The 27,653-nt window shown below is 40.5% G+C and overlaps 1 protein-coding gene across 2 annotated transcripts in view; it reads left to right on the forward strand.

Moving 5' to 3' along the window:
- Window positions 1-22,502, forward strand: part of DHX35 (DEAH-box helicase 35) — a 29,863-nt gene extending 7,361 nt beyond the window's left edge. Inside the window, exons 9-22 of one of the 2 annotated variants that reach the window (XM_036395761.1) lie at window positions 781-893; window positions 1,056-1,152; window positions 2,238-2,396; window positions 4,341-4,551; window positions 6,947-7,071; window positions 7,547-7,601; window positions 12,464-12,559; window positions 12,963-13,057; window positions 13,633-13,710; window positions 14,825-14,954; window positions 15,643-15,724; window positions 16,285-16,356; window positions 18,316-18,454; window positions 20,744-22,502. In XM_036395761.1, the coding sequence (XP_036251654.1) occupies window positions 781-893; window positions 1,056-1,152; window positions 2,238-2,396; window positions 4,341-4,551; window positions 6,947-7,071; window positions 7,547-7,601; window positions 12,464-12,559; window positions 12,963-13,057; window positions 13,633-13,710; window positions 14,825-14,954; window positions 15,643-15,724; window positions 16,285-16,356; window positions 18,316-18,454; window positions 20,744-20,788 (1,497 nt within the window). In that variant the 3' untranslated portion in view covers window positions 20,789-22,502. The remainder of the gene's footprint in view (window positions 1-780; window positions 894-1,055; window positions 1,153-2,237; window positions 2,397-4,340; window positions 4,552-6,946; window positions 7,072-7,546; window positions 7,602-12,463; window positions 12,560-12,962; window positions 13,058-13,632; window positions 13,711-14,824; window positions 14,955-15,642; window positions 15,725-16,284; window positions 16,357-18,315; window positions 18,455-20,743) is intronic. The other variant, XM_036395763.2, reaches the window with a different exon arrangement.
- The last annotated feature ends 5,151 nt before the right edge of the window (window positions 22,503-27,653 follow it).

A 27,653-nucleotide genomic window follows, 5' to 3' on the forward strand; every position in this document is an offset into this window, starting at 1 on the left:
GACAGACATTTCCTTTAATGACAAATACCATGTGCCATGAATGTTGGTAGTGTGCTGTGCTCTGGTAGTGTTTGCACTGCTGTATATCCTGTACATTACAATGCAAAATTTTAACTGCCAAAATCCACATTTCAAATAGATGACAGTTAATCTAAAATGAGTTAATATGAGCAAAATGATTGGTGTGACTATATAAATATCTTTTTTAATACAGAGAGTTGATGGTTATCTCTACAATGCTCATAAAAGTTGAGATGAATTATATGGGTTCTTAAGTTCCATCTTTTGCTGTTATTTATTCAAAATACTTCATGACAATAGATCTAAATTTATGAAGGTGTCTCACAATACATAAATCAAAAACTTTCATAAATCATGCCTAACTCTGCTTTTACAAAGTGAGGTCTTGGTGTTCAGTAAGGGCTGTAGAATTTACTCACTCACCCAAAAATGGATGAGAATATGCAGGCCCTACACAAACCTTTTTGCACCAATTATTTCTAAGTTCTTCTTAGCTTTGACTTTGCTAATTTAATTTTATTTCCCTTTCCAATTTTTACTTCTCAAAGTAATAAACATGCAATGCTATTTGTGCTAAATGCCTGAACCCCAGACAGAATAGAAGGCAACAAAATCAAACTTCCACATTTTTAATTGGCAGTATCAAATTGATGAAGTAAACATCCAAGTAGTAGTAATTTAACTTCTTTGTGTCTTTAGGTTTTTCTCTCCATTCCTTGAAATGTCAACCTGAAACTGTTTGTTTGTATTTTAATGCAGAAATTCAGGGATTTCTTTAATCAAAATGATACCGGTGACCCCAGCAAAGACACCAGTGTGATCCTCACTGTTGAGGGGAGGACGTTTCCAGTGGACATCTTTTACCTGCAGAGGTGTGTTCCTGGTCTGGGCAGTAGTGACACTGTGCAACTGTGCTATCATTTTGTCTAGATGAGAGCTCTGGTGTCCCAAAGCTGCTCTGTTTGTCCCTGCTGGAGGGGAGCAATCTGTACCTATTTTTCTGCTCATGTCTCTGCTGTTTTCTCTCCCCATAGCCCTGTTCCTGACTATATAAAATCAACTGTGGAAACTACAATGAAAATTCACCAGATGGAGAATGATGGTGATATACTGGCATTTTTAACTGGCCAGGTATAGACATAAGCTATTTTTTTTCCTTTTATTTACAGTGCTGTATTGTGAGCTTTGCAAAGCTGCCTCAGTCTCCTGAGGCTTTCCTTAGTTGTGCTTACTTTATCCTCAGTAAAGATGACAAACATTTCTCTATTGATGGGAGCAAAACTAGGCCAGTCCCAAAGATGTGAAGACAATATATGGCCTGAATTTGTCAAAGCTAGTGATGGATGGTAGTTTTTGTCATTTAATGCTGTACTTCTCAGCCTTGTTAGTGAGTGGAATTCTGTGTGGTTTGCTGGTGCAAGTCACATATACCCAGTTGTTAAATTGACAGTGAGTCATCATTAATAGTTAAGGCAAATGGAATTTCCATTTGTTAGGCTTAACATCTGAAGTGTTTGACAGAAAAACAAATTGCCATGAGATGGAAATGTACTGGTCTCTTCTGCTCTATTTATGCTTGTCAGCTCACTTTGCAGCTGGGAAGAGCAAATGGGAGGCAACTCATTTCTCCAGTGAGGAGCTACCTTGAAGAACTTCAGTAACATCTTGCATATTTTCAAAAGCAATTCCTCATCCCCTTTATTGATTTCATTTTGGAATAATGAATTTGCATTTTCATGAGGCAATGTTTGAACATCTTGTTTTCTATCTTTAAGAGTGAGATGCCACAGCTGAGATTAAACATGAAACTGAGCAGGAGGTGTCAATGCTGTTCCTGTGCCATTCCTGATCCAGGCCCACATCATTCTGCTCTGACAAAATATTTTGGCCTCCCATTTTGCTCTCACCAGTTGAGATAGACAGGAAAATTAACCTACTTCCTCTTAAGCTTGGTTCAGTCCTTCCCCATGATTTTGCTCATGTTTTTGTGATATGACATTGACTCAAATAACAGTGAACACAAACATGTATATAAAACTTTATTTATTTATTACTAATAGCAATTTATCTTAAGAATATTACAGCATGGAGTGAGCTAGTCAAAATCCTGGAGTTTGGACAATTACAGTGGTATTATTTGGTGCAGTTTCTGTATCTAGGTGACAGGAATGTGCTGTTAAAGTGCAGCCTCTCACTGTGTGCTGCTGTGGCTGCAGGAGGAAGTGGAGACTGTTGTTTCCATGCTCATAGAGCAGGCTCGGGCCCTCGCTCGCACCGGGATGAAGAAGCACCTCCGTGTTCTGCCCATGTACGCTGGACTGCCTTCTCCTGAGCAGCTGAAAGTGTTTGAGAGAGTCCCTCACACTGTCAGGAAGGTGAGCTCTTGTGTCTGTCTCAATTTCCACCACCCAGAAGGGTGTCTGCAGCACACAGGTTGCATTTATCAGGTTCACATCGTGGGACTATTGCAAATGGCACTTTGAGGGAGGCTTTCTGCATCTCCCATCAGTGCCTGCCAGCTTTCAAACTGGGAACCAAGAACATGTTCCTTGGCTTCCCTTTTCATCTTTGATCACTCCTAGACATGTCAGTTCCAACTCTCCTCTGTGCCTCATCAACTCTGCAATTTTTAAGCGTCTCCATACAACTTTGTATTTGTCTTCTTACCCTCTGAACTCCTCTGCTTTTGCTTTTTTCTTTCTTTTTGTGATCTAAATGTCCATGGCTGTTTTCTACCAGTAGTAGAAAAATTGGTGACAGAGTGGGTAAGTGCTGTATTTTCATCTAAGGAACAAGTTCAAGCTTACTTGATTTTAGTGGGAAAAAAAGCTTTCTTTTGACTTCTGAAAGTCTCATTTAGACATTTAATGTCACAGAAGTATATAATTGGATGTGATTAGTGCTTTCTGCTTATGCAGAGCCTGTGTTGGGGCTGAAATAAGCTGACAAAACTACACCAAGGTGACTTGTAAGTCTTGTACCTGCTGGGGTTTGACAAGTGAAATTGTTCATCTGCCATTGAAGAACATTTCGTATAAATACTTCTCTCTAGTCAGTTACACTTTCAAAATTTACTTTTTAATTTCAGGTGAAATAAACATTAGATTTCCCACTGTTGTCTGGGAATAATTATTTTATTATTTTAGGGCATACATATATAAGTGAATCCCTGCAGGAATGCTGAATGTGAAACTCCTAATCAGCTCTGTTCCCCTCCTGTCTCCTACCTCATTCCTTACATAGCTTTACATCTTCTCACCTCACCTTACATAGCTTTGAGAGTGTACAAAGAACAGTTCAGTGTAACTGAGAAGCAGAAAGAAAACATTCTTAGTTTTGTGAAAAACGCCAATCACTTGTTTTAAAATTTTAAAAGTTTAATAGTAATAAAATGGTTATAAAAATAGTAATATAATTGGAGTAATAATAATTTGGACAATTTGAATTAGGACAATATGAGACAATAGAAACAAAGAGTTATGGACAGTCCGAGTACCTTTTTCTGGGCAGCATAAGCCCAAAAAAGGACCCACATTAAGAGAGGATTAACCCTTAAAAGCAACAGCCTGTTGCATATTCACACACCTCATAGATGATGCATAAATTCCATTCAAACACAGGATTCTGTCTGGGCAGTGTCAGCTTCTTCCTCCTAATCCTAACCAGCATCTTCATGGCTGAGCGAGGCAGGAAGAAGTTAATTTCTTCTGATAATGGAGCAATAAATTCTCTTTCTCTGAAAGACTGAGGTGTCCTGTGGCTGCTATCTCAGTGCGAGTCCTTCGTTTAGGAAAAAAGTATCCTACATAGCATAGTTTCTATTTTAACATTTTGTTATAACCTGAAACTATATTTAACACACTACTTAAGAGAATTAATACAGCATTACTTTCTAACACAACACATATAATATTCATTTGAATATTTTATATATATATATATAGATAATATATATATATTATTTGTGAAAAGCCAATCATAAAATACACATTTTTCGTAGTTTGCTACACAAGAACACTTGATTTACAGTTAGTTAATCTTTTTCTCTGCAAACACTGCCAAAGATTTTCTCTGCAAACACTGCCAAGCTCTTCTTTCATGAAGAGAGAATAAATTTGAATAAGAAAGTGGTTATGAAGCTGTGAGAACTGCTGTACAAACTGGGCTTATTTCAAGCTGACAACTCCTTCTGCTTGTACTGTAGCTTTTTATGCTCCTGAGCATGTCCTGGAGCTCTCATGGCTGAGATGTCCCTGGCTGTATTTGGCTGACGGGCTCACTGAGAGCTCACAGGATCCTCTCTGTGCCCGTCCCCGCAGGTGATCGTTGCCACCAACATTGCCGAGACCTCCATCACAGTGCACGGCATCTCCTTTGTCATCGACTGTGGCTTTGTGAAGCTGCGTGCCTACAACCCCAAGACGGCCATCGAGTGCCTGGTGGTGGTGCCCGTGTCCAAAGCCTCGGCCAAGCAGCGGGCGGGGCGGGCCGGCCGCAGCCGCTCCGGGAAGTGCTACCGGCTCTACACGGGTCAGCAGCTCGGGGCTGCCCGCCCTGCGTGCGCTTCTCGTGCAGTGCGAGACGGGGAGAAAGCGCTGGGCTTGTTCGCTCATGGAAAGAGCAATAGTTCCCTTCGTTATTTGTTATGGTTGCTGTTACTAATGAGGAATGGATTACTTTTGGGTTAAGAACCGTTTATGATTTAGATAAATGTTAGTTTTAGCGGTTGTGAGATTTCTGAGATTAAGTAGCTGGTTATAGTTTAAGAGTAGTCACAAGTTTCTTAGCTACAAGATAATATATGAACTTTCTAGTTATATATTTATAGACTATATAGAAATTCTATATAATATCCATATTACACAAATATAATCTTTATATAATATATAAAATAATATTTATATATTATTTATATTATATAAAGATAATATTTATATAATTATATAGTATGATGTTTATATAATATATAACTTTCTAGTTATATATTTATATGCTTTCTAGTTTAATGTACAGATATTACAAGGTTTATTTTGTTTTTTTAACTTATCACTTTTACTTCTACTGCACTGTAGATACTTTTGTCTAACAGGCTGCTTTTGTACATACACACATGTTTCTATTATCATTTCTAAACTCTTAGCTTATTCTGTATAACCTCTACACACATATATATATATTATATATATACTTATATATAATCTATGTAACTTCACCCCTGCATTATAAACCCTTCACTATCTTATCAATACAATTTCTCACTTACTTAGGGTATAGTCTTACAACTATAGAAACATAAGTTTATGATTCTTCTCTTTAATTTTTTTTCTGTGTATTGCATTTTTGAGTTCTTCTGAGGCTGTAAATCAAACTCTTTAGTATCTGTGGAAGTTTCTATTTTTCTGATTCCACAGTTGTTCCTCTGGCTTGTTTAGAAATACCTCGTTCTTATGTGCTAGGTGTTAGAAACTGAATCTTTTTGTGACTCAGAAGCACAAATGGGGTAGAGTCAGCAGCTGCAAACATGAAATATTGATGCAGCTCTTAAAAGTGATGAGCTTATTAAGAAGTTTGTTCTTTAAGGATTTTGGTTTCTGAGCAGTTTCAGCTTTTTATACTTACCACTATTATAATCTCTCTTCTCTGACTGAAGTCTATAGACCTTGCATTTAACAAAGGGGCTCTGGAAATCCTTTAGGTAACTCAGAGAAAACTTCATGTCTCTTTTTTTCCTAGGAATAGCTGCCAGCACCAAATTCTTCCCTTGAATCAATGACCCTGGCAGTGCACAAAAATTGCTGTTACAAATAAATCCCTTGGCCACCTCACACTGTCCAGAGAGCTGCAATCAAGTGTCTGTTCTCAGCTGCTTAATGAGAAAAGGCTTTGCAGCTGAACACTCCCATTGCTGATGGGCTTCAGGTCCCCTCTAGTTTTACTGGAGCTCTGAGATGTTGGAGATGAAGCATTTTCCTTTAAAATGTGTATGCGCTTGCCAGCAATTGCCACATTAAACCAAGCCATGATTTATGCTCTGAATTTATATGTATCCAGTAAGAATCAGGAGACAATATGTGCTACACAATATCCCAAGCTTACATAGCTTTGGGAGTGTTTTACTGGAGAAACCATGACTACACTGAAGACATTTTTGTATGCTCAAGAGCTCAAGGTCTAGGGAGTGCTTTAAGAAGTGTTTTAAAATAGGGAAAAATAGAAAAGAAAAGAAGAAAGTGCACAGAGTGAACAACAGCAGAGAAACAGCACTGTCTTTGTCCTAGGGAAGGTTTGAGATAGAAAAGGGTTCTGTAGAAATGAAAATAATGTAGAATGTGCCCTTTTTTTACTGCAGGACCATTGGTTAGTAGAAGGTTTTATCCTTACATGGATTATTTTTCCAGACTTGGATTTTATAGTGAACGTGATTTTAAAAAGGCATTGTTAAATAAATTGTTTTTCCATCCTAAATCTTTATTTAAAATATATGTTTTAAACCATTTGAGTAGTTACAAAAACAGTGTTCTTATACTGAAAGCATGCTGCTTTGAAACTTTTCCATGTCTCTTTAAAAGAATGCTTTTTTTGTAGTATTGCACCCTGCCTTTTATTTTCTGACAAAACCATGAAACAGAAGAGAAACAAAACATTTCCAGATTTCTGTGAAGAATTTTTAACATTTCAAATTGAAATGTGGGTGGGTGAACTACAAAATCAAAACTGTAGCCAAAACCATTGAATTTATTTAAATAAAAGTAATGTAAAATACAGTAATTAGAGAAAGATCATCTTTAGGATAGAGATTGTCTTTTAACAGCTGTTAATTATCCAGATGTGATAATTTAAACTCGAAATGGGTGTGATTCTGTCATGGTGAGTGCACAGAATGGGAGCTGAAGCTCAGTCCCAGCTGTGTTTGTCTCCCCCACAGAGGAGGACTTTGAGAAGCTGCCCAAGTCCACGGTGCCGGAGATGCAGCGCAGCAACCTGGCCCCTGTCATCCTGCAGCTCAAGGCTCTGGGGATTGACAACGTGCTCAGGTTCCCCTTCCTTTCGGTGAGTCCCAGCCTCTGAAGGCTGCCAGCTTTCCTTGGGCTGAAGGGAAATCAGGGCATGGCTTGGGGATAGCCACAGAACCATTCACCATTGCCCTGCTGGTTTGGAAAGTGTAGCCCTGTCAGGCAGCAAAATGTGTTCCTGGGAATCAATAGTGCAAATAATATGTGTGACCCCTTAGAAACAACCATTTGGATTCCAGAGTTTGATGTTTCAATTGTTGAGAAGTCAGGAAAGTCTTAAAAATAGAAACTGCGAGGAAAGTCTTAAAGAGATGAAAGACAAACTTCTACAGTTCTGTAGAATTGTAACTGCAGTCCCTTTGCACTGAATTTATGAAGGAAGGAAGAGTGTGAGAGCTCTTTGTTCATTTTGCAGCAGAGAGAAGGTAGTTAAGGATTTTGCAAAAGAGGAAGGTCTATGAATTCATGTTCTGTGCTGATAACTTCAATCAATGCACATTTTCTCTTCACAGCCACCCCCTGCACAGTCGATGGTGCAAGCTTTAGAGTTGCTGTATGCTTTGGGAGGTGAGATTTTAATGCTTTGCTTTATTTGGAGCTATATTGCAGGAGTTGTGAAAAAAACCCTCTAATTTGTATTTGGTGTTGGAGGGACATTAATAAAATTTGCATTTCAGAACTGTGCTTTGAGAAAGAAGGAGAAACACCGGTGTGACTGGGGCAAACTTTTTGTTGGTGGGTTTTTAGAGTGTACCTCTTCTGGATTTACTGTCTTTTCTTTTGGTTATTTCAGATGGATAAGCAAACAAACAGCAGCAATGGAGTTTAAACTAGAATTTAACTATTTAGATTGGGTAAATGAATATTCTATAGCTCTCTTATCTGTATTTCCTGGCGATTTCATGGGAGGAAACCAGCTATATATCCTTGCTAGGAACAGGGCTCTGAGGTGATGAAGGTGTTTTTTTCACTGGCAGATCCTCTTTGTGTTCCTTCAGTCCTTACAGAGTGGTATGAAGATAAAAATGGAGTTTGGACACTAATTAGACCAGTAGAGGAGTTAGACACTAATTTTACCTGCATCCAGTTAGATAAATTGGTAAATTTTTAGATACCTAGGACTTGGTGTGGTGGTCTTTTATTTCATGTTACTGATCCAGCAATGGCAACATGTAACACTTGCAGATATAAACAGAAAAAGTTGTAAGCATAGGTTGGACTGTAATAACCCAGAATTTATCAAGGCTGATAGAATTGCAACTTTGTTCCTTAGTGGGACTTTGATAAGCATAGTCTGTCTATTGTAAATTTTCCTGTTAACACGTTTCAGTCATTATCTGACTTGCTCTGTGTGTGCTGGAACTCTTCCTAAGCATTGTGAGTCAAATGTGATGCCTGAATTTGGGAGAGCTCAGTCCCTGGAGGCTGTGCATGAAACCCCACAGAGAGTGTGATAGTTTTCAAACTGCCTCCTTGCTATGATTTTGAAGGTTTTACTGACAGAAGTTATTAAGAGCTAATTTAATTATAATTTTTTAAATGAATCCCAGTCTGTTCTCTGCTCTGGATGCAGGATGGGCTGTGGCTAAAAGGCTACACCTGCTGTAGTGTAATGCTCTTCATGTTTGTGCTGTTGGTCCTGCAGCTGAGGCTCAAACCCACAACAAATCAAACTGTTCTGATTCTATTTGCTGTGATTACAGGATACAGCCACTAATAAAAACCCCTGATCATCCCTAAAACCAGCACATTTTCTCCTGGATGAACTGGAACTGTGTTTCTCAAGGCAGTGTGTGTGTTTCAGTGAACAGCTTTCTGTCTTTTCATGCTTTTAAATGCATGCCACTTGCAAAGACTCTGCTCTAGTTTTAGTATTGAACTTGCCAGTTATGGACAAATCAACAGATACACACAAACTTGTAATGAAAAGAAGAGATTAGTCTGAGAGATCTTGAGAGCATAATTCAAAGTACTTTTATACTATTAAGCTACTTAAAAGAGTATCTTTTAAAAAATTCTGTTCTCTGTGTTACTAATCACAGCTTGTTCTCCAATTCACTGGAGTCTGAACAACACTGTTGGCATATGGTTTGGGTTTAGGTGGTTCTGTGAGGAGCAGGGACTTGGACTTGAGCCTTAGGGGTGGGTCCTTTCCAATTTGAGATAGTCTTTGATTCTAAGTGTGTTCATTCTGCTTTTATTCATTATGCTGCTGTTGGCTACTTTTAACACTCAGATCACACTGTAGTAATATGTTTTTATACACAGTTTTCAACTCCTTTTAGTGTGGTGAGTGGGATGCCTGCTTCCAAATTTTGTTTATAGGAAGAACTGTTATATTGTTGAGTTTTTTTGACAGCTGTGTAATCTTTCTGAATGCAACAAACTAAACAAAACAGAAACTTGATATGAGGCCAAGTAGTCAAAACTAAGCTGTGTTTGACTTCAGCTCCTTGTTTGTAGCTAATTCAGTTGACAATGTTTGCTCCAGAATGTGAACATGAGGCAGCATAAAGGAGATTGTGTAAGTTTTGGAAACTTCCAGAGCTTTGTGGCTGTTTTTAGAGCACTCACAGATGCTGTGCTGTAAGTTGTGGCAGTCTGCTCTCTTTTTGTTCTCATGGAGCTGTAACTCTGCTTGGCCAGGATTGTGCCCTGTGCTGGTTCAGCTCCATCTCGCAATGGAGGGTTTCACTTAAGACACTTGGTTCTTGGCAACCTCTGCAAGCTTGGAACAAGGACCTTCACAGTGGCTCAGGAATGTGTAGCAAGGATGAATTCACAGCCAAAACCACCTTAGGGAAATGGAGAGGAAAGCTCAATAAACTCACTGATTAGCTGGGTGATGTTTTGGCAGAAGTGTTCTTGCTCATGTAGCTTCAAAGAGCTCTTATTCTCTTGGCTGTACAGCTTTGTAGCAGAGCAGAGAAGTGCTGATCTTGGTGTTTCAGATGGAAGGAAATGTGCGTGCATGTGTGTGATACACTCTTCAGTTTTTGCTGAAGTTTAACATGAAGTTAAGTTTTAGGTGGTTTATTACGAAGATTTTATATAAAGTACAGAGGTGAAGCTGCCCAAGCATTTGCAGTGCAGGGAGGATTAAATTTCTCTTGTGCAAATAGGAACATGAATTTCATCATTGGCATTGCAGCCACATTCAAAAAGGCAGTTTGGGGTCAGGCCCCTGTTGTGGCAGCCTGCTGCCAGCTCGTGCAGGGCAGATGCTCCTGAGGTAAGATAGCTGTGTTGAATAAACACATCACTGTTTGGAGAGGGATTATTTTTACAGTGGTGCAAACTGATTACATCAGGACTATCTCTCCTCAGCCTTCTCCTTTGATGCCTTTTTGAGAGTCTGAGTTGTCAGTTGGAGTTTATTGGTTTTAAGCATAATTTAAGAAGTAAATAAGCAGGCAAAAAGTGGCGTTATTTTTAGGGTTATTTCAGGTGTTTGTTGAAGATTTGTTTGAGAGTTGTCACCTATCAGAAACAACCACTCTGCCTAAGGTTATAAAGGATAGTTTTAGTCCCTCAGCCTGTCACACACTAGTGGTTGTTACTTTAAACATTTTAGTGCCATGGTACTTGAATAATCTCTCCTGAGCACATTTAATTAAAATGTTTTTAATATCTTTTTCTAAGATCTTTCATTTCCTGTATATATGTGGATTCAGTGATTGCTTCCAGGATTATTTGAAGGAAACTTTCACCTATTCCAAACTAATATCCATTGCAGGCTATATTCAAGCTTATTACTACAAATAGATCTGTGCACAACCCATATATAGATCATGCAAAATTGTATTGACATTTGTAGGATGCAGCAGAAGCCAAAGGATTTTTGCTTGGTGAACCTGTAGAAGGTGGTGCATAAATATATGGAAATTTCTCCTTTTTCCTGCCTAGGAATGCAGTTCTGTAGATGAAAACCTATCTAAGCTCTTAGTTGTGTTAGAACTTAAACTTCTCCTATGACACTAGTCAAATGAAAGCTGTCATACCTTAATTTTTGCAGGTGCTGTGACTTTGTGTTTAAATGTTAGTTCACCATTTCACAAAAGCTGCCTTTGGTACCTGTTTCTGGGGAAAACTCTGTGACATTGTGTGAAAAGCTTGGTAGGTTTTGTGTGACAGTGTAGGGGTGTGTGAGTGAATCACTACATTGTCATGAGTTGGTAGCATATCAAATAATAAAATAAACACTGGCTGGAGGGATCTGTGGGTTCAGATATGCTGACATGAGTTATAGGAGATCTCATTCCTTGACCTGATTTGTGGTTTTGCTTTTCTCTGTGAAACAGAGCTGCAGTGCAGCTGTGGCTTTGTTACCAGCACACAGTCTGACAAATATTGTGTTTATATAATGTGAGAGCTGTGGTTGTGTTTCCTCAGGTCTCTTTGCTGTGGTTGGTTATGCAACCTGCAGTGCCCCAAAGTCCTGCTTGTGTAGCCTTTCTCTCGTGCTTTACCTCTTTGTCATACCTCATACAACTTAGCCTCTTGAAGTTTTCTCTTTCAATTTTTACTCTTTGCTGCCTTTCTTAGCAAGCTTTTTTTCCTTATTATTATTCCCTGTGTATTGTATTTTTTTATTCTACATTCTCTTGCAAAGGAAAGGCTTTTCCATTTAAATCTTTCCCTGAAATCTCAGCATAAAGCTCAGAGTTAGACTGTGACCTGTGCTTTGCATGGGTCACCCTTGCTGCAGGGGTTTGAATGGAGGGAGCCAAAGCTCTAAAATGGTAAATGTGCAGGGTTGCTCTGGGTTGCTCTGGCCATCACAGATCAAGCTGTCAGGCCTCCCTCTTGTGCCATCTCCAGGGAAAAGGCTACAGCTGGAACATTGCTGGCAGTTGAGTGGATGGTACTTGAAGCAAACTAAACTGTAGGAAAGCTTCATCAGCTGTGCATCTCTTGTTTAGATAATAATACATTATTTTCCTCCATGACCTAAGTAGATGTGCTTAGAAAAATGACACCCTACCATCAGCAGTGCTTCCTGTTCCTGCAAAATGCCTGTTCCACATTTATCCCCATTTTCATTCTCATCTGCTTTATATCCCCATGAACAAAGATGTTACTAAATATTTAAAAAAAGGATCAGAGGTCTAACAGCTAATATCCTCTCTGGCCATGGCATTGACTTACATTGCAGGTTTTTACAGTTATTGACATAAGATTGAAACTTGGTCAAAATCAAAAAACTTGTGTGTTCAAGTACTTTTGAAAAATAAATCTGGTGACCCATGGGAGAGTAAATGGTTATCATGGATTGCCTTTAAGCTAAGTGCAATATACACTTAGCTACTCTAAGGTGCATTTGCCATATTTTATCTTGTAATTCTGCTCTTTAGTACAGTTAAAGTGTAAAAGAAGCCTTGCTGTGCTGTTTTGCCTGTGTCCCAGCTACATTTCTTCCTGTGCTGCAGGTTTGGACATGCACTGCCGGTTAACAGAGCCTCTTGGGATGAGAATAGCAGAGTTTCCTTTGAATCCTATGTTTGCAAAGATGCTTCTGGAATCAGGTAGGAGGAGAAAGATCAGTTTCTTCACCAGTTTCAGTCATGGAGTTGTAATGCATGGCTAGACATTTGCTAAACTCAAACTATACTTCATCTTGGTGTGGTCTGCAGTGAAAAGAATTGGTTAAAATCTCTATTTTATCCATTTAATCTCTATTAAATCCATTTATCTATTTAATCTCTATTAAATAGTCTAAGACATTTCACAGTCTAAAAAGTCTACCATTCATCTCTTAAGTTTTCCACTGAAAACATTCACTCTTACACTAAAAAAAAATCTAGGAATTTATGTATTTTTGTTTTAAATACTATAAAAAACATATTCTGCCTCTTTTGCATTTTATTCTCTATGGTGGTAAGTTGAATGGAAGATTTCCTTTATTGAATTTGTTCATTTACTCTTTAGGAAATTTTGGCTGCTCCCAAGAGATTTTGACAATTGCTGCCATGATGCAGATTCAAAACATCTTTGTGATCCCTCCAAATCAAAAAAACCAAGCTGTGAGTTCAGTTGTGTCTCCTTTTCTGTTTGTTGGTTCCACATTTCTGGACTTCTGGCAAGTATTTTACTGGTGCCTATTACAAACTGCAACTTTGTTTGAAAATAAAATAAGGTCTGGTATTGTATCTGTTTGTTGTAGGTAGAAGAAGAAACCAAATAACAGGAGAACATTGGAGTCTTTTAGTAGTGCTAAAAACCTATTTGTGAGGGCCAGAAACATGAAAAGTTATAAAACAATATTGGTCAGTGGAAGGGTTTGCAAAAAACTCCCCCAAAACCTTCCCACACACCATTTCCCTTTGAGATGAACAGAACAGGAAGGATGTAGCAAATTCATAATAGTCTAATTTTAATGAATGGAGATTCTCATCTGTTCATTTTTCCAATTTCAGTTTTAAGAGTGTTCCTGAGTTCAGGGGGGTTAGTAAAGTGTTGCTGTTGCCCAGAGGAGCTGCCCTAGGTGATAAGAATTTAACAGTCCCCAGGAAACACAGAGCTGAAGGGAACTGGGCATGTCAGACGTGATTTCAGCAAGAATCAGTCTGCCTATAAAATGGTATTTCTTGTTCTGCAGGCCAGGCAACACAGAAAGTTTGCTGTGGAGGAAGGTGATCATCTGACCATGCTGAATGTTTATGAAGCCTTTGTCAAAGTAAGTCAGCTCAAGTGGATGTGGATTTGCAGCGGAGGAACCTGAGGTTCTCACTTCTGAATCTGGAAGTTCTGGATACAAAAAAATCCTCAAAGCTGAGGACTTACCAAGCCTATCAAGTGATAAGTCTACATTAAAAGACTCTCTGGTCACCATTTGCCACAGACCTTCCACAGTTCCTCTGAACAGAGAGTAAAAGAGAATTTTGTTGGGGTACAGCGTGGAAATCTTATGGGTAGACAGCTGTGTTTTCAAGGAGACAGGGATTTTGTCTTGGGGCTTGGGGAAAACAAATGTCCAAATTTCCAGTGAAATTAATACTTTTCTCATGTTTTACTGATGATAGTCTGCATTTAAATCTAGCAGTCTTTTTTCTGGTGTTAAATTAACTCATTGATCATCATACCCTGAGGTCTAACACCAACCTTAGTACTGCTCTGTAAGCTGAGGTTTATTTATTAGTTTTGAAGTTGCTACACCTATTTGGGAGAAGTATATTTTACTGGTATAAACAACTTCTGTAGTAAAATTCTTGCTGCAGTGCTGAGTTGAAGCAGTACAACCACCCAAGTGTTCAAACATGACTTTTTTCCCCAGCCACAAAGCAGCCAGGCAGGCACCAGCTGAAATTTTGCCCTTCACATTTTGTATCTGTGTAATTCTCTTAGAAACAGTCAGATGCAAAAGTTCTTGGGAGGGAGTGCTGGGTTCTGGAGAAACAGCCCTTTGCAGAGAGAAGACCAATGAAAACAGCACTGAAAAGGTTGTTTACATGTTGAGGTTGAAAACAGATGAGTTTATGATCTGAGAGAATTAAATGGAATGACTGATGCTCTTCTCTTTCACCACATATGAAGAAATGAAGCACATCTGTTTGAAAATACCCCACAGCATTTGTTCTGCTGCTATTTACAAGTTGTTTGAGACATGTTTTTTAGTTACTAGTGCCACATACCCTAGTTAGTTGCTCTGTAAATAGGTAATTTTCAGGGAAAACCACAAGAAGTGTGTTGCAGTAGACCAGAATTAAAACAGAACAAGGCTATCCAAAAGAGATTGGGTTTGTTTTGCTGATGATATCTCATTAAGATTTTTTTCTCTTCTCACTGTACAGCACAGCAAGAGCTCCCAGTGGTGTCAGGAACACTTTCTGAACTACAAAGGGCTTGTGAGAGCTTCTGTTGTAAGAGAGCAGCTGAAAAAACTTCTTGTCCGCTTTAAAGTGCCAAAGAAGTCCAGTGAAGGTGATTTTTTTAAAGCTCTTGTCCAATACATAGTGAAGGTAGTTTCCAAACTGTCAGTCTGCTCCCTGCTTTTCTTGTAACCTTTGGAGTGTTTTTATCCTGGCCTCAAAATAATGCTAATTTAGACCAGATTTTTTTTCCTAAAAATGGCTGCAGAAGAGTACTTTAGCCTATTTGTACAATTAAATTTTAGTCCAGCCTTCATTAGTTGAGATTTCCAGCAAAAGTTTTAACCACTGATTATCTATTTAATGGACAGATTTTCCAAAAGACTCATAAATAGGTCATCCTGTTCCCTCTTTGTCTTTTCAAAAAGGCCATTTTTGTTCAAAGTGCTGTTCAGCCTTTGGGATGTGATTTCCAGCTGCACTGTGTGTGCCTGGGTACTGGGACTGGTTCTTAGCACTTGTCTCTACCTGCTCTGAAAAATCAGCCTTCAATGCTCAGCTGTCACACTGGGCTGCTTTAGGGACTCTTCATGGAGACACAGGTGGCAACATTCGTTTTTTAGGCAGCAATTTTTGCTTTGCTGTGCAACTGAAGTCAAAAGGAATTGCAGGGTTTGTCTGCTCTCCTGCCTTTGCTGTCAAAGCCTGATGCACTCTGTAAAGTTTGAGATTATTAAGTGGTATTTTAGGGGTTTTTGCCTTTCCATTGACTCATCTTACAGAAAAAATCTTCTTTCCAGGTGATCCAGATCCTGTTTTGAGGTGCATAGTTTCAGGATTCTTTGCTAATGCAGCTAAATTCCACTCCACAGGAGCTTACAGGTGACTATATACAGTTTCACTATAACTGGGGCTTGGTTGGAAAGCTCCCCTGATGAATAAATCTAAGTTTAATCAACAAGCAGATGTTTCTCCTAATTTGCAATTAGGAATATGTGCTAATCAATGCACTAAATATTGGAAGTTCTGTGTTTGGAAACTTGCCTCAGTGTTTATCTCTTCTCTTTGGCAAATATAACTAAAAATATTAATAGTGGGAAGCTGCTACTGGTAGTCATTAGATTGCTTTAAGTTAAGCAAGTATAGTTGTAGTGCAGTAGTGTTGTAGCACTCCCAGAGCACTGAGTAAAAGCCTGAAATGCTGCTTTTTCTTTTAATATAGATAAAACTCTTTTAGGACATCAAATTCTTGATTGTTCTTTTCGCCAGCATTTAAGCCTGGTTTCATCTGTTCATTAAATGCAACTGTTGTTAATTTACTCCAGCCCTTTCATTCTTGCTTTTATTAAACTGAGGAACTATCTTTTCATACTGGGGCAGAAAGGAACCAAATGTTAAGCAATAAAGAGAGGCACAGTCTGAAATAATATCTTGTTTTCAAGGACTATCCGTGATGACCACGAGCTCCATATCCACCCCAGCTCAGTGCTGTATGCAGAGAAACCTCCACGCTGGTAAGTTAGAGCTGCTTCCTCTTCTTTGGGATTTTTTAAGGGATTTGCAGCATCTAAATTGAATTGTTTCTGTCCATCAGTGGAGGAATAGATGTAGAAGGTCGTAGTTCCCACAGGGAGAATCCAAGTAGTGTTTCCTTTGCAACATTTTTTTGGGAGTATCCAAATAAAGAAGGGGAATAGAGTGATGTTTGAGTGTCAAAGAAACCTGCAAAGGCTGGAAAGCAGAGCCAGGTGACCCTGTTTAGTGGGCATCTTGCACTGCAGGTTGTTCTCCAAGGAGTCTCTGTACCTAAACAGAGCTAGGGTTAATTTACTTTTATTAAGCCTATTAAGGAAGTATCCTATCAAACAGGTATCACTGACATCTTTTCTGAAAAATACCATTGCCAGGATTCCTCCTGGGAAGCTTCACCTTCTCCATGTTTTGCTCCTCTGGAATGTGATTTGGAGAATTGTTTACCCAGCATGTGAAATTGTTTTTAATTAATGGCCAATCACAACCAGCTGTGTTGGACTCTATGAGTCTGTAATGAGATTTTATTATTTATTCCTTTCTAGCCTTCTGATGAAATCCTTTCTTCTATTCTTTTAGTATAGTTTTAGTATATAATTTTCTTTTAATATAATATATATCATCAAATAATAAATCAGCCTTCTGAAACATGGAGTCAAGATTCTCATCTCTTCCCTCATCCTGGGGACCCACAAACACCACCACAAACAGGTGCTGCAGAAATGGCAAATGGATTGCAGAAAAAGGGCTTACACATAAAATGCATGATGTGAAAAGTTAGGGATGTCCAGCAGATTGAGGAAAGAACTAGCTGTGCTTCCCATTAGCTGGGATATGATCATCCCATATGCAGGTCAAAGGTCCCAGAAAACAAACAGAAATGTGTGTGGAACTCTCAGGTCAGCATGATTAGCCTGAAGTGTTTGGACTTCCATCCTGCACTGCCTGCTGCTGAAACTTAGAGGGATATTCTTGGCCTGGTGTCATCCTGTCACATAGGGGTTAACTTAGTCAGCAACCTAAATTTCAGTGCTGCTGCAGCCTGGGCAACCATCCTCTATTGAGGGCTTCAGTTCTCTCTGCTACAAGTGTATAGGAAATGTCTTTTCATTCTGGTTTGTTTTCCTCTGATTTATTTTTAGCTGTGTTAGTTGCCATGTCTCAGGATGCATCTGGCAAAGAGAATTTTGGACTCTTTCCTCTTTGCTTTTGAGAGCTAAATAACAATTCATGAGAAACCACAAACCTCAGGTGTTTGCAGCTCTGCTCTATGTAGAAGGCAGATGGTGACTTAAGGATTTGGTAGCTGCCCCTTCAGTGCAAGGGTTTGTACTTCTTGGGGAAAATGACCTTACCTACTGAAGGTGACCTCAGAAATAGATTGTCCATGCTGCAACCTGACTGTGCTGGCAGTGGGGATGAGTCCACATGGTTGGATGTTCCTAAATCTCTCGCCAGGAGATGTTCTGGCAGGAGTTAAAGCTGATTTCTTCCTCTGATGCTTATCTCACCTGTCTGCAGACTGGCGCCAGAGATAGTCATGCTGGGGTTTGTGCCCTCCTTGTTGTGGGTGCAGGGTTTTGGTGCTTTGGACATTTTCCCTTATGATATCACAGAGTAATTCATATCCTGTCTTCTAAAGCATCACTTGTGAGTCCCCCTTGACCCTATTATAAGAAACCTTTCATGTATACCTTGCACTCATATGGTCTGGTAGTATGTGAAGTTGTTTTTATGGCAATCTGAAGTTTTTTTAATGTGGACAACTCTGACCAACCAGAGAGAAAGAGGCAAGAGGCTGAATTACAGCTTAAGGACTCTCTTGTCACTCTGTAAGTGCCACCTCTGCCATCATATACGTGAAACTGTCTAAATATGTGTTAATCAGCTCTCCCTCATTGCTTGACAGCAAACACTATTCATTTTTGTCTCCTTTCTCCCAGGGTAGTCTACAATGAAGTCATACAGACTGCTAAATACTACATGAGAGATGTGACAGCTGTGGAATCCTCGTGGCTCTTGGAGCTGGCCCCTCACTTTTACCAGCAAGGAACGGTACGGAATCGCCATAAAGGCCAAACGGTACCATTGCTGCTCAGCAGCTCTTGTGTCTGACCTTTCTGAGGGGTTATGTTCTGCTTGCTCTGATGGGACAGAAGTTAACTTGCCTCTAGTCATTGTAGTGCTTGTAATATAAAGGAAGAGGATAATAAGTTGGTGCATGAAATGTTTTTCCCTATGATCCAGCCAATGGATCTCAGAGTTACAAAATGAGATCAATTTGCTGCTGAAGTTACATTTACCATGGTATCACTTACTGCACTTCAATACAGGCCCTTGTTAGCATTTCCCTGAGCAGCACTGTAGGTAGGCAGTGGTCACACTTTGCATAATAATTTTAGGAGAGCCTTTGCATGCTTTGCAAAAGTTTGTAAAATCCTGAGCCTTTTTTTTGAGCATTAATTATGTTTACTGCAGAAAAATCAGTTCTGATTTGTTCAAATGTCAAATGGCAAATTTATTGCAAATTGCTGTGTGTGATACTGATACCTTTTATTTATAAGTATCTTTTAGTAGTTGTCCCCAACCTGTATTGACTGTCCCATGTGAATCTGTCCATCCAGACTTATTCACTGGTCATTCTGAGAATTGGTATTAAATATTATCTAAATGTTAGTTCAGCTGGATCTGTTGGTACCACATAGCCTATCAATACTGTACAGATTACCAAATTGATCTTTATTTGACTTTCTCATGGGACATTAATATCTACTGAGCTTTATATTTTAAATTAATGAAATATTTCCAAAGTCTGAGTGAAAAAAATGCTTTTGCATAACAGGTGATGTGTTTCTAATTTATACATCTGCTTCACTGTTTGGCTTCTTGGAGAATCTAATGTTTGTTTTCTTCGCTTCCTTGGGATTTTGTCAAAATGGAGACTCCTGTGGTGCAGGGAGCACCTTAGGACACCTCTGTGGTTACAGTTCCCAACAGTTTGGCATCTGCTCTTGTGATTGACTCAAGAGAGGGGTTTTTTATGCTCATCTTGGATAATTAATCTCAATTATCCAGACAATTCTTACCTATAAATGGACTTACTAAGTAGCTGAATATTTTCTGCCTTTTTCCTGTAAGACAGTGATGACCCCTGTGGGGCAGAGCCTTCAGCTGCTGGGAGATGATCTGCAGACATGGTGTAAAAAGGAGCTGAGCCAATGTTGTAGCAAATCTATTCCTGCAATAATTAGTCCTTTGACTCACATATTTACAGTTGGCACATCATTTACATTTTGCAGCCCACACCCACACCAAATCCTGTTGTGATTTCTCCATGGGCTGAAGTTTGGGGTGAGGTTTTCCTTTAGGTAGGTGGTAGCAAAGAGGACTTGTCTTGAATGAGGGAACATGCTCTTCAGGGCTACTACTGCTGTAGATATTCTAGGAAATTGCATCAAAACCCAATTTTTACCAAGTTTTTTACCTTTTGATCAAGTGAAGTCAGTTTGCAGTGTGATCTAATCATTGCTTTCATCCTAAAATAAATGGTAGCTCTCAAGGATGGTGCTGGTTTGGAGGAAAATTCTCTCTCCCAGCCTGGTCAGTTATCCATATCAGCCAAAAATCTTGGGTGTCCTTATAAAATGTTTGAAAAATTAGAAATATTTCTTTTGTGTAAAACTTTCAGTCATACATGTGAAATTTGAATAAGTGAACTGTTACAAATCACACAGGTTCATGTTAATTTACAGATATTCAGACCCCTTTTCTACTGAAGGATACATCTTTGTGCTAGGAAGGAAAGGTTTTATTCCTTTGTCAAGTTAAAAACCAATTACCACTGAATAGGACTCTGTTAAAAAACGTTCTTCTACAGCTTGATCTTGGTCTTTTATTTCTCATTCCAAGTTTTGCAGAGCTCCTTTCATATTTCCTTGCACATTTGTAGGTCTTTAAAGGCACAGAGGTTCCAAAGATCCAGTACAACTTCAGGATTAATACAGCTGTTAAAATCTTGTCCTTCATGGACATTCTCCTGGTGCTTTTTGCAGATGTATTGTTGGAAACACATCTTTCTGTGCATTTTTACACCTGGAAAATTACTTCCAGTGGGAAATTGTTCCTATGCTTGCAGCTAGTACAGAAGAACTAGGAGTTATTTTATTACAAGCCAGAATATCACTTTAGGGTACATGTGGGTTTTTATTTAATTGGTTTATTTTAGTTGTGTCAGTAACAAGCAGAGGTTGGATGGGTGTGGATATTTGTATTTAAATTGTGATTAAGGATAGAAAGTGTTGTAGTTGATTTTTTCCCCTCATTTTTGATGTATCTGCTAAGCAGTTTTTTTGGTCTTGTCTTTTCTTGCAGCATCTTTCCTTGAAAGCAAAAAGGGCTAAAGTAGATGACCACTGACATAACTTCAATTATTGTGACATCAGAAGCAGAACCTACCAGTGATTTCAAGCTGGCTACAGTCCATTCAGCAGTCAGTTCATTAGCAATTTGATCTTCCATCAACCTAAATGTTTAAATGCCTGCCAGGATCTGTAGGGGTTTATGCATGAGCAGTACATTGTAAACCTAGAGCTTGCATTGTGGACATTTTAATCTTTGCCTACTTGACCTCTCTTGTTAATCTGGGCATGTTGCTCCTTTTAAATAGCTAGAAAAAACAACTTAAAAAGTAAGAGGACATACAGGACCACAAAAAAAAAAAACCTGAAACCTTCAAGAAAGAAACAGATTTCCTGGAGTGGTACTGCCTTATGAGCGTGGGGAGTGGGGTACCCTGCCTCCTGTCACCCAGAGCACTGTGACTTACACCGGCCAAACTGAGCCTGGCTCCTGCCAGCAGGAGCTCAGGGCAATCAACTACCCCTTGAAATGCAAGGTGCTGCCATGGAAACGTGGATTTCCTGTTGGACCATCCCAAACTGGTGCAGCTTGTGCTCCCAAGCAGTAAAAGTGTCCTGCCCGAGGCTGAGCTGGCCCAGCCCACTGTGCTGAGCACTCCCTGGGACCCCAATGTCTGGGTTCTGCTCATGGGAGTTGCTGCTTGGGGAGGGGGAGAAAGGGCAGCTCAGTATTTTTAAGATGGATTAATTTTCTGCTCAATCAGGGGACTAAAGATGTATGTTCACAATCAATCAAGTTCACAGACAGGGCTTTACTTTTCTTTTTTATCCTATGAGAGAAAAAATGTTGACCTTCCACTGGCTGGAAATACCAGTAAATTTCATTAGGGAAATCATGGAACTCTGTTTTTAGCCTCTGTTGATCAGCAAAGAAGGAAATGTTCTGTACTTTCCTATAAGGAACACAGTCCTTTCTTTCTATTTCTTTTATTACAAATCTGTTCTTTGCTGCTTGGGACTTGTTTTCCTCTGTTACTGAGGAGAAGGATGCTCTGAACAGTTGCTGCTTTAATTGGGATTCCATGGCTACTTTTCAGTAAGCAATTATGCTTGTTTGTGTTTTAACAAGACAGCTTGGATACAGATATTTATTTATTTCCATTTTCCATTTTTACCTATTGCTATTTATTTTAGAAAGACATCGCTTGAAAATTTTATTTTTGTAATTCAACTGATTTGATGAATGTGTTTTTTGGCATATTAACTGTTTTATTTTCTTAAAAAAAAAAAGGGATGTAAATAGGCAAAAATTTCTACATGGAAAAAATGCCTTCCTCATCACAGGACTGCCTTGAAAACTTTCTTGAGAGCTTCTTTACCTTGTCCCTTCCAATACCTGCAGAGAGAGCACGTTGTGCCACGTGCACTGTGTGCTCTCCTCAGTGTGTCCATCCTGACTGCCAGCACAAACACATGTACCAGTCTCCAGGAATGGCACCAGCAGCATGAAAACTCTGTCACCTTCTCCTGTTGTCCCTGTGCCCCTCACCTTTGTATCAATCACTCTCTTAGACTGGAAGCTCCTTGGGGCAGGGACTGTCTCCTAGACAGAGCTGAGAGCAATGTTGGAACTCACTAAAAAGATTTCATTTGCAGGTTTTTTTCTCTTAAAGGATCGGAGAAAGAAGTGAATAGGAAGACTTGTCAATTGTCTGTGTTTCTCTGTCCTCTGGAAGTATTCTTAAGAAAAATAAAACTGTTGAATTGAGGAAGCTTGGGAATGCATCACTTGGGCCTGAGAAGGGGGTGATTTCAGGGGTGCTGGGTGGGTGTGTTGGGCTGGGCTGGCAGAGGGTGGCCACTGCATTTGCCAGCTCTGAGAATTTTGGGTGGCTCTGGAGACCTGTCTTGTCCAGATGTTTTTTGACCTGGCTGCACAGCTGCAGAATTTCCTCTAGGAATGATTGTGAGTCTTGCTGAGGTCAGAACCCAGGGGTGTGCAAGCTTTGTCACACGCTGCAAACCATCATGGTTAAGTGAGAATGAGTGCAGTAGGTCTTTATAAACAAACAAACAAACAAACTTGAAACTTTTTAGCAGTTTTACAAACTGAGTTATCACCACACCCTACACTAGAGATGCAGGCTAAGAACAAGTGTTACTAGGATCCAGACTAAGGTCACCTTTAGAGAGAAAACACTGCTGGCACCAGAGATGTGGGCCTTTGGAAGGTGCTGGAAGACAGAAAACTTTAAAAACTCCTGAAAATCTCTTTATTTTGTAAAGCTTTGGCCTCCAAAGATTAGTAGAGAGCATTCTGCTTTAACTAGCTTGGTGTAAGGAGGTGGCTCGGTGCCTTGGTGTGGCTCTTGCTACAGTAGCAGGCTCTTGTGGGCAAGGTTGGAGTCATTTGAAGATGGTTGTCAGGAGTTTAGGGAACATTTAAGGATTTGAACCCTGGCTTTTAGAGAATGAAGTTTAAATATCAGTCTGTTGAATCAAAATACTGCTTGGAATAGATGTCATTCCAATGCTGACAAGGTGACAGATTTTTTTAAAAAGTAAATTTACTACCCATTGACATCAAATGATTGTGGGGTAAAAAAAAACAAAGTGCAACTCCTCGAGCCCCTCAGGAAGTGCTGTCAATGTTTCTACTCAGGACTTTAGTATTGTCAGCTCTAGAAGAAAATCAAATTAAACTGGAAAAAGATTCAGCCAAGAAAATATTAATTGAAATATGTTTCCCATCTTGTGGAGTAAAAGTAATTCTGATAAACTAATGGGAAAACAGTCACAGCCCTTTCTGGTTAATCTGAAGAGACAAGTAATTAAAAGTTGGGAGCCTTGGTTGTAGGGAAGGAGGGAGAGAAGAGAGCAGGGAGCCTTTCAGAATCCCTTCTTTTGGGAGCATCAGTGTCATGGATAACTGTGCTTATCCAAGATTCTGGTAATTGTCACTGGGCTCAGGCAATTTTACTCAAAGCAGCTTGGAAACAGCTTTATTACTCTAATTTCATAATGTTCATCTCTGTCAAGTGATCACACAATCAACAACTGGCAAAGAAAGTCGACACCCCAACTCAGCACTTAGAGTAAGTGACTTTGGAATAAAAAAGTTGCAAGATGAATGTAAGTAGCTTGTGGAAAAACTGTTCTTATATCCAGGTTTTGGCTGCATTTTGAGAAAAGTGCCAGTAGATGGCAGGCACCGGTTTCAAAAAGTACCTTGGGCAAAAACTAATTTGCCAATTCTTCAAATGTTTCCCTCATTCTTCAGTTTTAACAATTAATTATTTAATGGTAAGTGGGATGACAAAGGGTAAAGGACAAAGCTGTCGGTGGCTGTGGGATAAAGGCAGCATTTGAGGTGCAGAGATTAGTGAAAAGCCCAGGGGGCTGAATGTCCTGCTGGTTTAAAAGCAAACAAACAAACTGTCCTAAAAAACCCCCAAAATTCCCAACCAGGACATCCTGGAGTGGTTCTTTCACTTACACTGTGAGTCATAGAAAATGGCAGTTTGTCCACACCTCATATTCACTACCAAGGAATCTTTCAGCTCTGTTGGATTCTAGCCACTATTGCAATAAACAAAATTAACAGTTCAATGCAAAAACAAAACCAACCAACCAAAGAAAAAACCCAAAAAAAGCCCAAAACCCCAAACCAAGCTAAGAAATCCCCCTGTTTTGTTTGTGGTAGATGTGATTTGTCTCAGAGGATGCAGAGTATCTTCCTGCTCCATTCCAGAATTGGTTTGCAGGGCTGTGGATGTGCAAGGCTGTGAGATGCAGGGGTTGAATTTGGCTGTGTTGCCAATTATGAACAATTAAAAATTTCCTACAAAAAAAAAAAAAAAAACAAACAGAAAAACCCTCTTTGCTCCTTTCTAGAACAATAGCTAAAATTTAAAATAACTAAATGCATTTAACTTGTCTTGCAGATTATTGGAACTGTCCTTTACGGTTCCTGGAGTGCACAGAGCATCAGGAGCTCCACTCCAGGAAATCCCTGCTGAAGAACTCACTGTGGCTTCAGGAGCTGCTGCAGCTGCACATCCCAGCCCTGCTGCTTCCTTCTCTCTCAGCAGCTCCAAGGCTGCTCCCTGTGCTCTCCTCCCAGGCAGAGGCACAAGGGGGGGAAAGCTGAGGCAGCAGCAGTCAGAGGAGGACATTTCCTGTCCTTGGGCTGTTTCTGGTGCCCTCCCACAGATGGAAGTGGGTGGGTGTCTCTGCAGTGAATCCTGCTCTGCTTGTGCAGCCTCTGCCTGCAGGGCTCCCTTCAAGGCCTCCCACCTGAGCAGGGATCAGCCACCAGATCCTGGTAGAGTTTCCATCCTGTACTGCTTGGAAAAGTCAGAATTTACAGGAGGGAGCAGGACAGAGAGCAGCAAATCACAAGAGCTTCTTGGTTTCCTTCAGCCAGGAAATAGATTGTTTATGGCAGGTGCCTGTGACAGAGAGATGATTCTGTTTTGATGTCAGGAAACATCTTCCACGAGCCAGGTTTTCTGGAACTCCTGCTGCTTCTCCCTTTGGTGTCTGGGGAGATTCCAGGCTTTCACAAGCTGTGCAAAGACCCTGCTGGGACCTGGAAGAGCCAGGATCATGTTCAGTCCTGCCCCAGGGAGCAGGACCTGCCTGGCCCTGCTGTGCTGGCACAGGATGGGGCAGTGCTGGTGGGAGGCATCCATCACAGAGGCAGCTCTGGGTGTAAATCCAGCCTGGGCAGGGTGAAATAGTGGTGGCCATTAGGAGCTGGCAGAGCAGCCAGGACCCCAGGAAGGCTCTTTGCAGCTCCCTGGGGATGCTGGCCAGCCTGGCACATGGAGGGGGGTGTGTCAGAGCTGCAGCACCACTGTTGAACAAGTCTTGTCTTACTCAAAATCTGTCTTTTTGGCAATTGCAGCTGCTGCTGGTTTAACCCTTTGCATTTTACAGGTGCTACAAGAGTGAGGGATCCATCAGAGAAGCCTTGAAGCCTCTTGCTTGAGCTAGAGAAGCAGAAAGTGATTCCCCCTGCAGCTGTGTGCAGGGGAGCTGCTGCACTGGGGCATTTCCAGAGGAGGAAATTCCTGTTTCTGGTACAAACCCTGCCCTCAGAGCTTGCCTGGCTGAGCACCACCATGGCAGGGAGTCAGGGCAGGGTTTGGACACCTGATCTGCCTTGCAGGGCTCACCATGGACAGAAGGAGACAGTTCTGGTGGGGTGTGTGTGTGTGTTTCTTGTTGGCAGCAGGGCACATCTCCCTTGCTGTGCAGGGAGGAACCAGGCTGTCACTGCCCCTTTGTCTGGCCAAGGGTCCCCCCATGGTGATGCTTGTAAGATCTCCACATGCCCTAGCACTGATTTTCCAAGCAGCTGTCAAGACTCATGTTATGTTCTGTTCCTCATCCTGCCCCCAAAATATATGTGGAAAAGGGTAATTTTCAGTGAATTCCGTATGGCAAATGGTCCCATTCAAGCCTCATGACCCCCTGCTCAGAATGTCCCCACTGGTGCCATTTTGGGGGCAGGATTTGCAGTGACAGTGTGAAGCCCACTCTGGGCAGGTTACTCTGGGGGTATTTGTGTGATTCATTGTTCCACCTTTCCATTTCAGCCCCGTTTGGAGGCCTCCTGAGGATGTGCTGTGCCACAAGGAAGGTTTGTGAAGATGAGTGAGGATATCCAAGAGGGAAGCACTCACCATTGAACAGGGAATGAAGGCAGCAGGGGCTGGTACACATTGGTAAGAACAGCTGCTGCTCTCCATCCAAAAGCTGCTCCCAGACACCTCCTAACTCTTGTCCCTTTGTCACAAAGTCCTCTTGAGTCTATTTAAGGGTTGTCTTGTGAGAGTGAGGAGTGGAATACAGAGGGAAGATGTATTGTAGCAGGAAATCTCAGGGACTGGGGAGGCTGAAATATGTGGGAACCCGCTACTCAGTCATTTGAGTGAAGTTCCCATTAGGGTTTGGAAACTTTCCAGGAGCCCTTGTACCTAAGCAAGCAATAACTTCTGGCAAGACAGGAGTTTTAGGCTTTGCCAGAATTCCTGCATCAGCTGCAGCGAGAGGAGGAGAGTGGAGCTGAGCCTGACAGAGCTTTGCCCAGGGCACAGCCACAGAGGCAGGCACAGCGCCCGTCACCATCCCAGCTCTTCCCCAGGTGGGTTCTCCAGGGAAAAACACCTTCAAGGACACCAGAGGCTTTATCCACCACTTTGGAGTGGTGTATTTTATATTTGCTTGGTGTATTTTTACTGAAGCTGGTAGATAAACATTGACTATTCTCCTCCTCCCTCCAGATTTTTATTCTGGAATCACTTTTTGGTTGGAAACAAGGAACTGGAACATGTGAATTTTGCTGTTGACTTTGTCTCTCTCTGGGTAAATCCATTTGTAGTTCATTTTACTGAAGTGTAAATATGGGTGAAATTTTATCTCCCACAGCAGTAGGAGCCTGCAGTGTCTGTCAGATTTATTGACACCCACCAACACGACGCTTTCTGGAAGGCAAAAATGGTTTTGGCAAGTGGGTTTGCATGTTTGGAGTTTTGTCGCCAAAACTGGCTGAGATGGTTTGAGAGAAAACTCTTCTTTGTAAAGCTGGAAGGAGCAGATTGCTGACATCTGATATTTCTCAGTGCTGACTGATCTCTAAATGCTGTGCTTGAGTTCAGTTGCACTTTTTTCCTCACTTCACTCTCTCTGGCTGAGTGGCAGAAAGTATTTTGCCACATCCCTCTCCTCGCTGTGCTTTTCCACTGCAGAAAGATGCAGAGCTGCAAAGGAAGCTTTTCCCCCCTTCCATTTCTTTTTAAAAAAACTGTGAAAGAAACAGGATGAAACTTCAAAACATGGAGAGAGGGTTAGGATCTTCCTCGGGAAAAAAGATCAAAAACGTTTTAAATGCAAGTTTTCAGTGAAAAAAAGACAAA

This window comes from Molothrus ater, chromosome 17 (assembly GCF_012460135.2).
Source record: "Molothrus ater isolate BHLD 08-10-18 breed brown headed cowbird chromosome 17, BPBGC_Mater_1.1, whole genome shotgun sequence".
Taxonomy (NCBI): Eukaryota; Metazoa; Chordata; class Aves; order Passeriformes; family Icteridae; genus Molothrus; species Molothrus ater.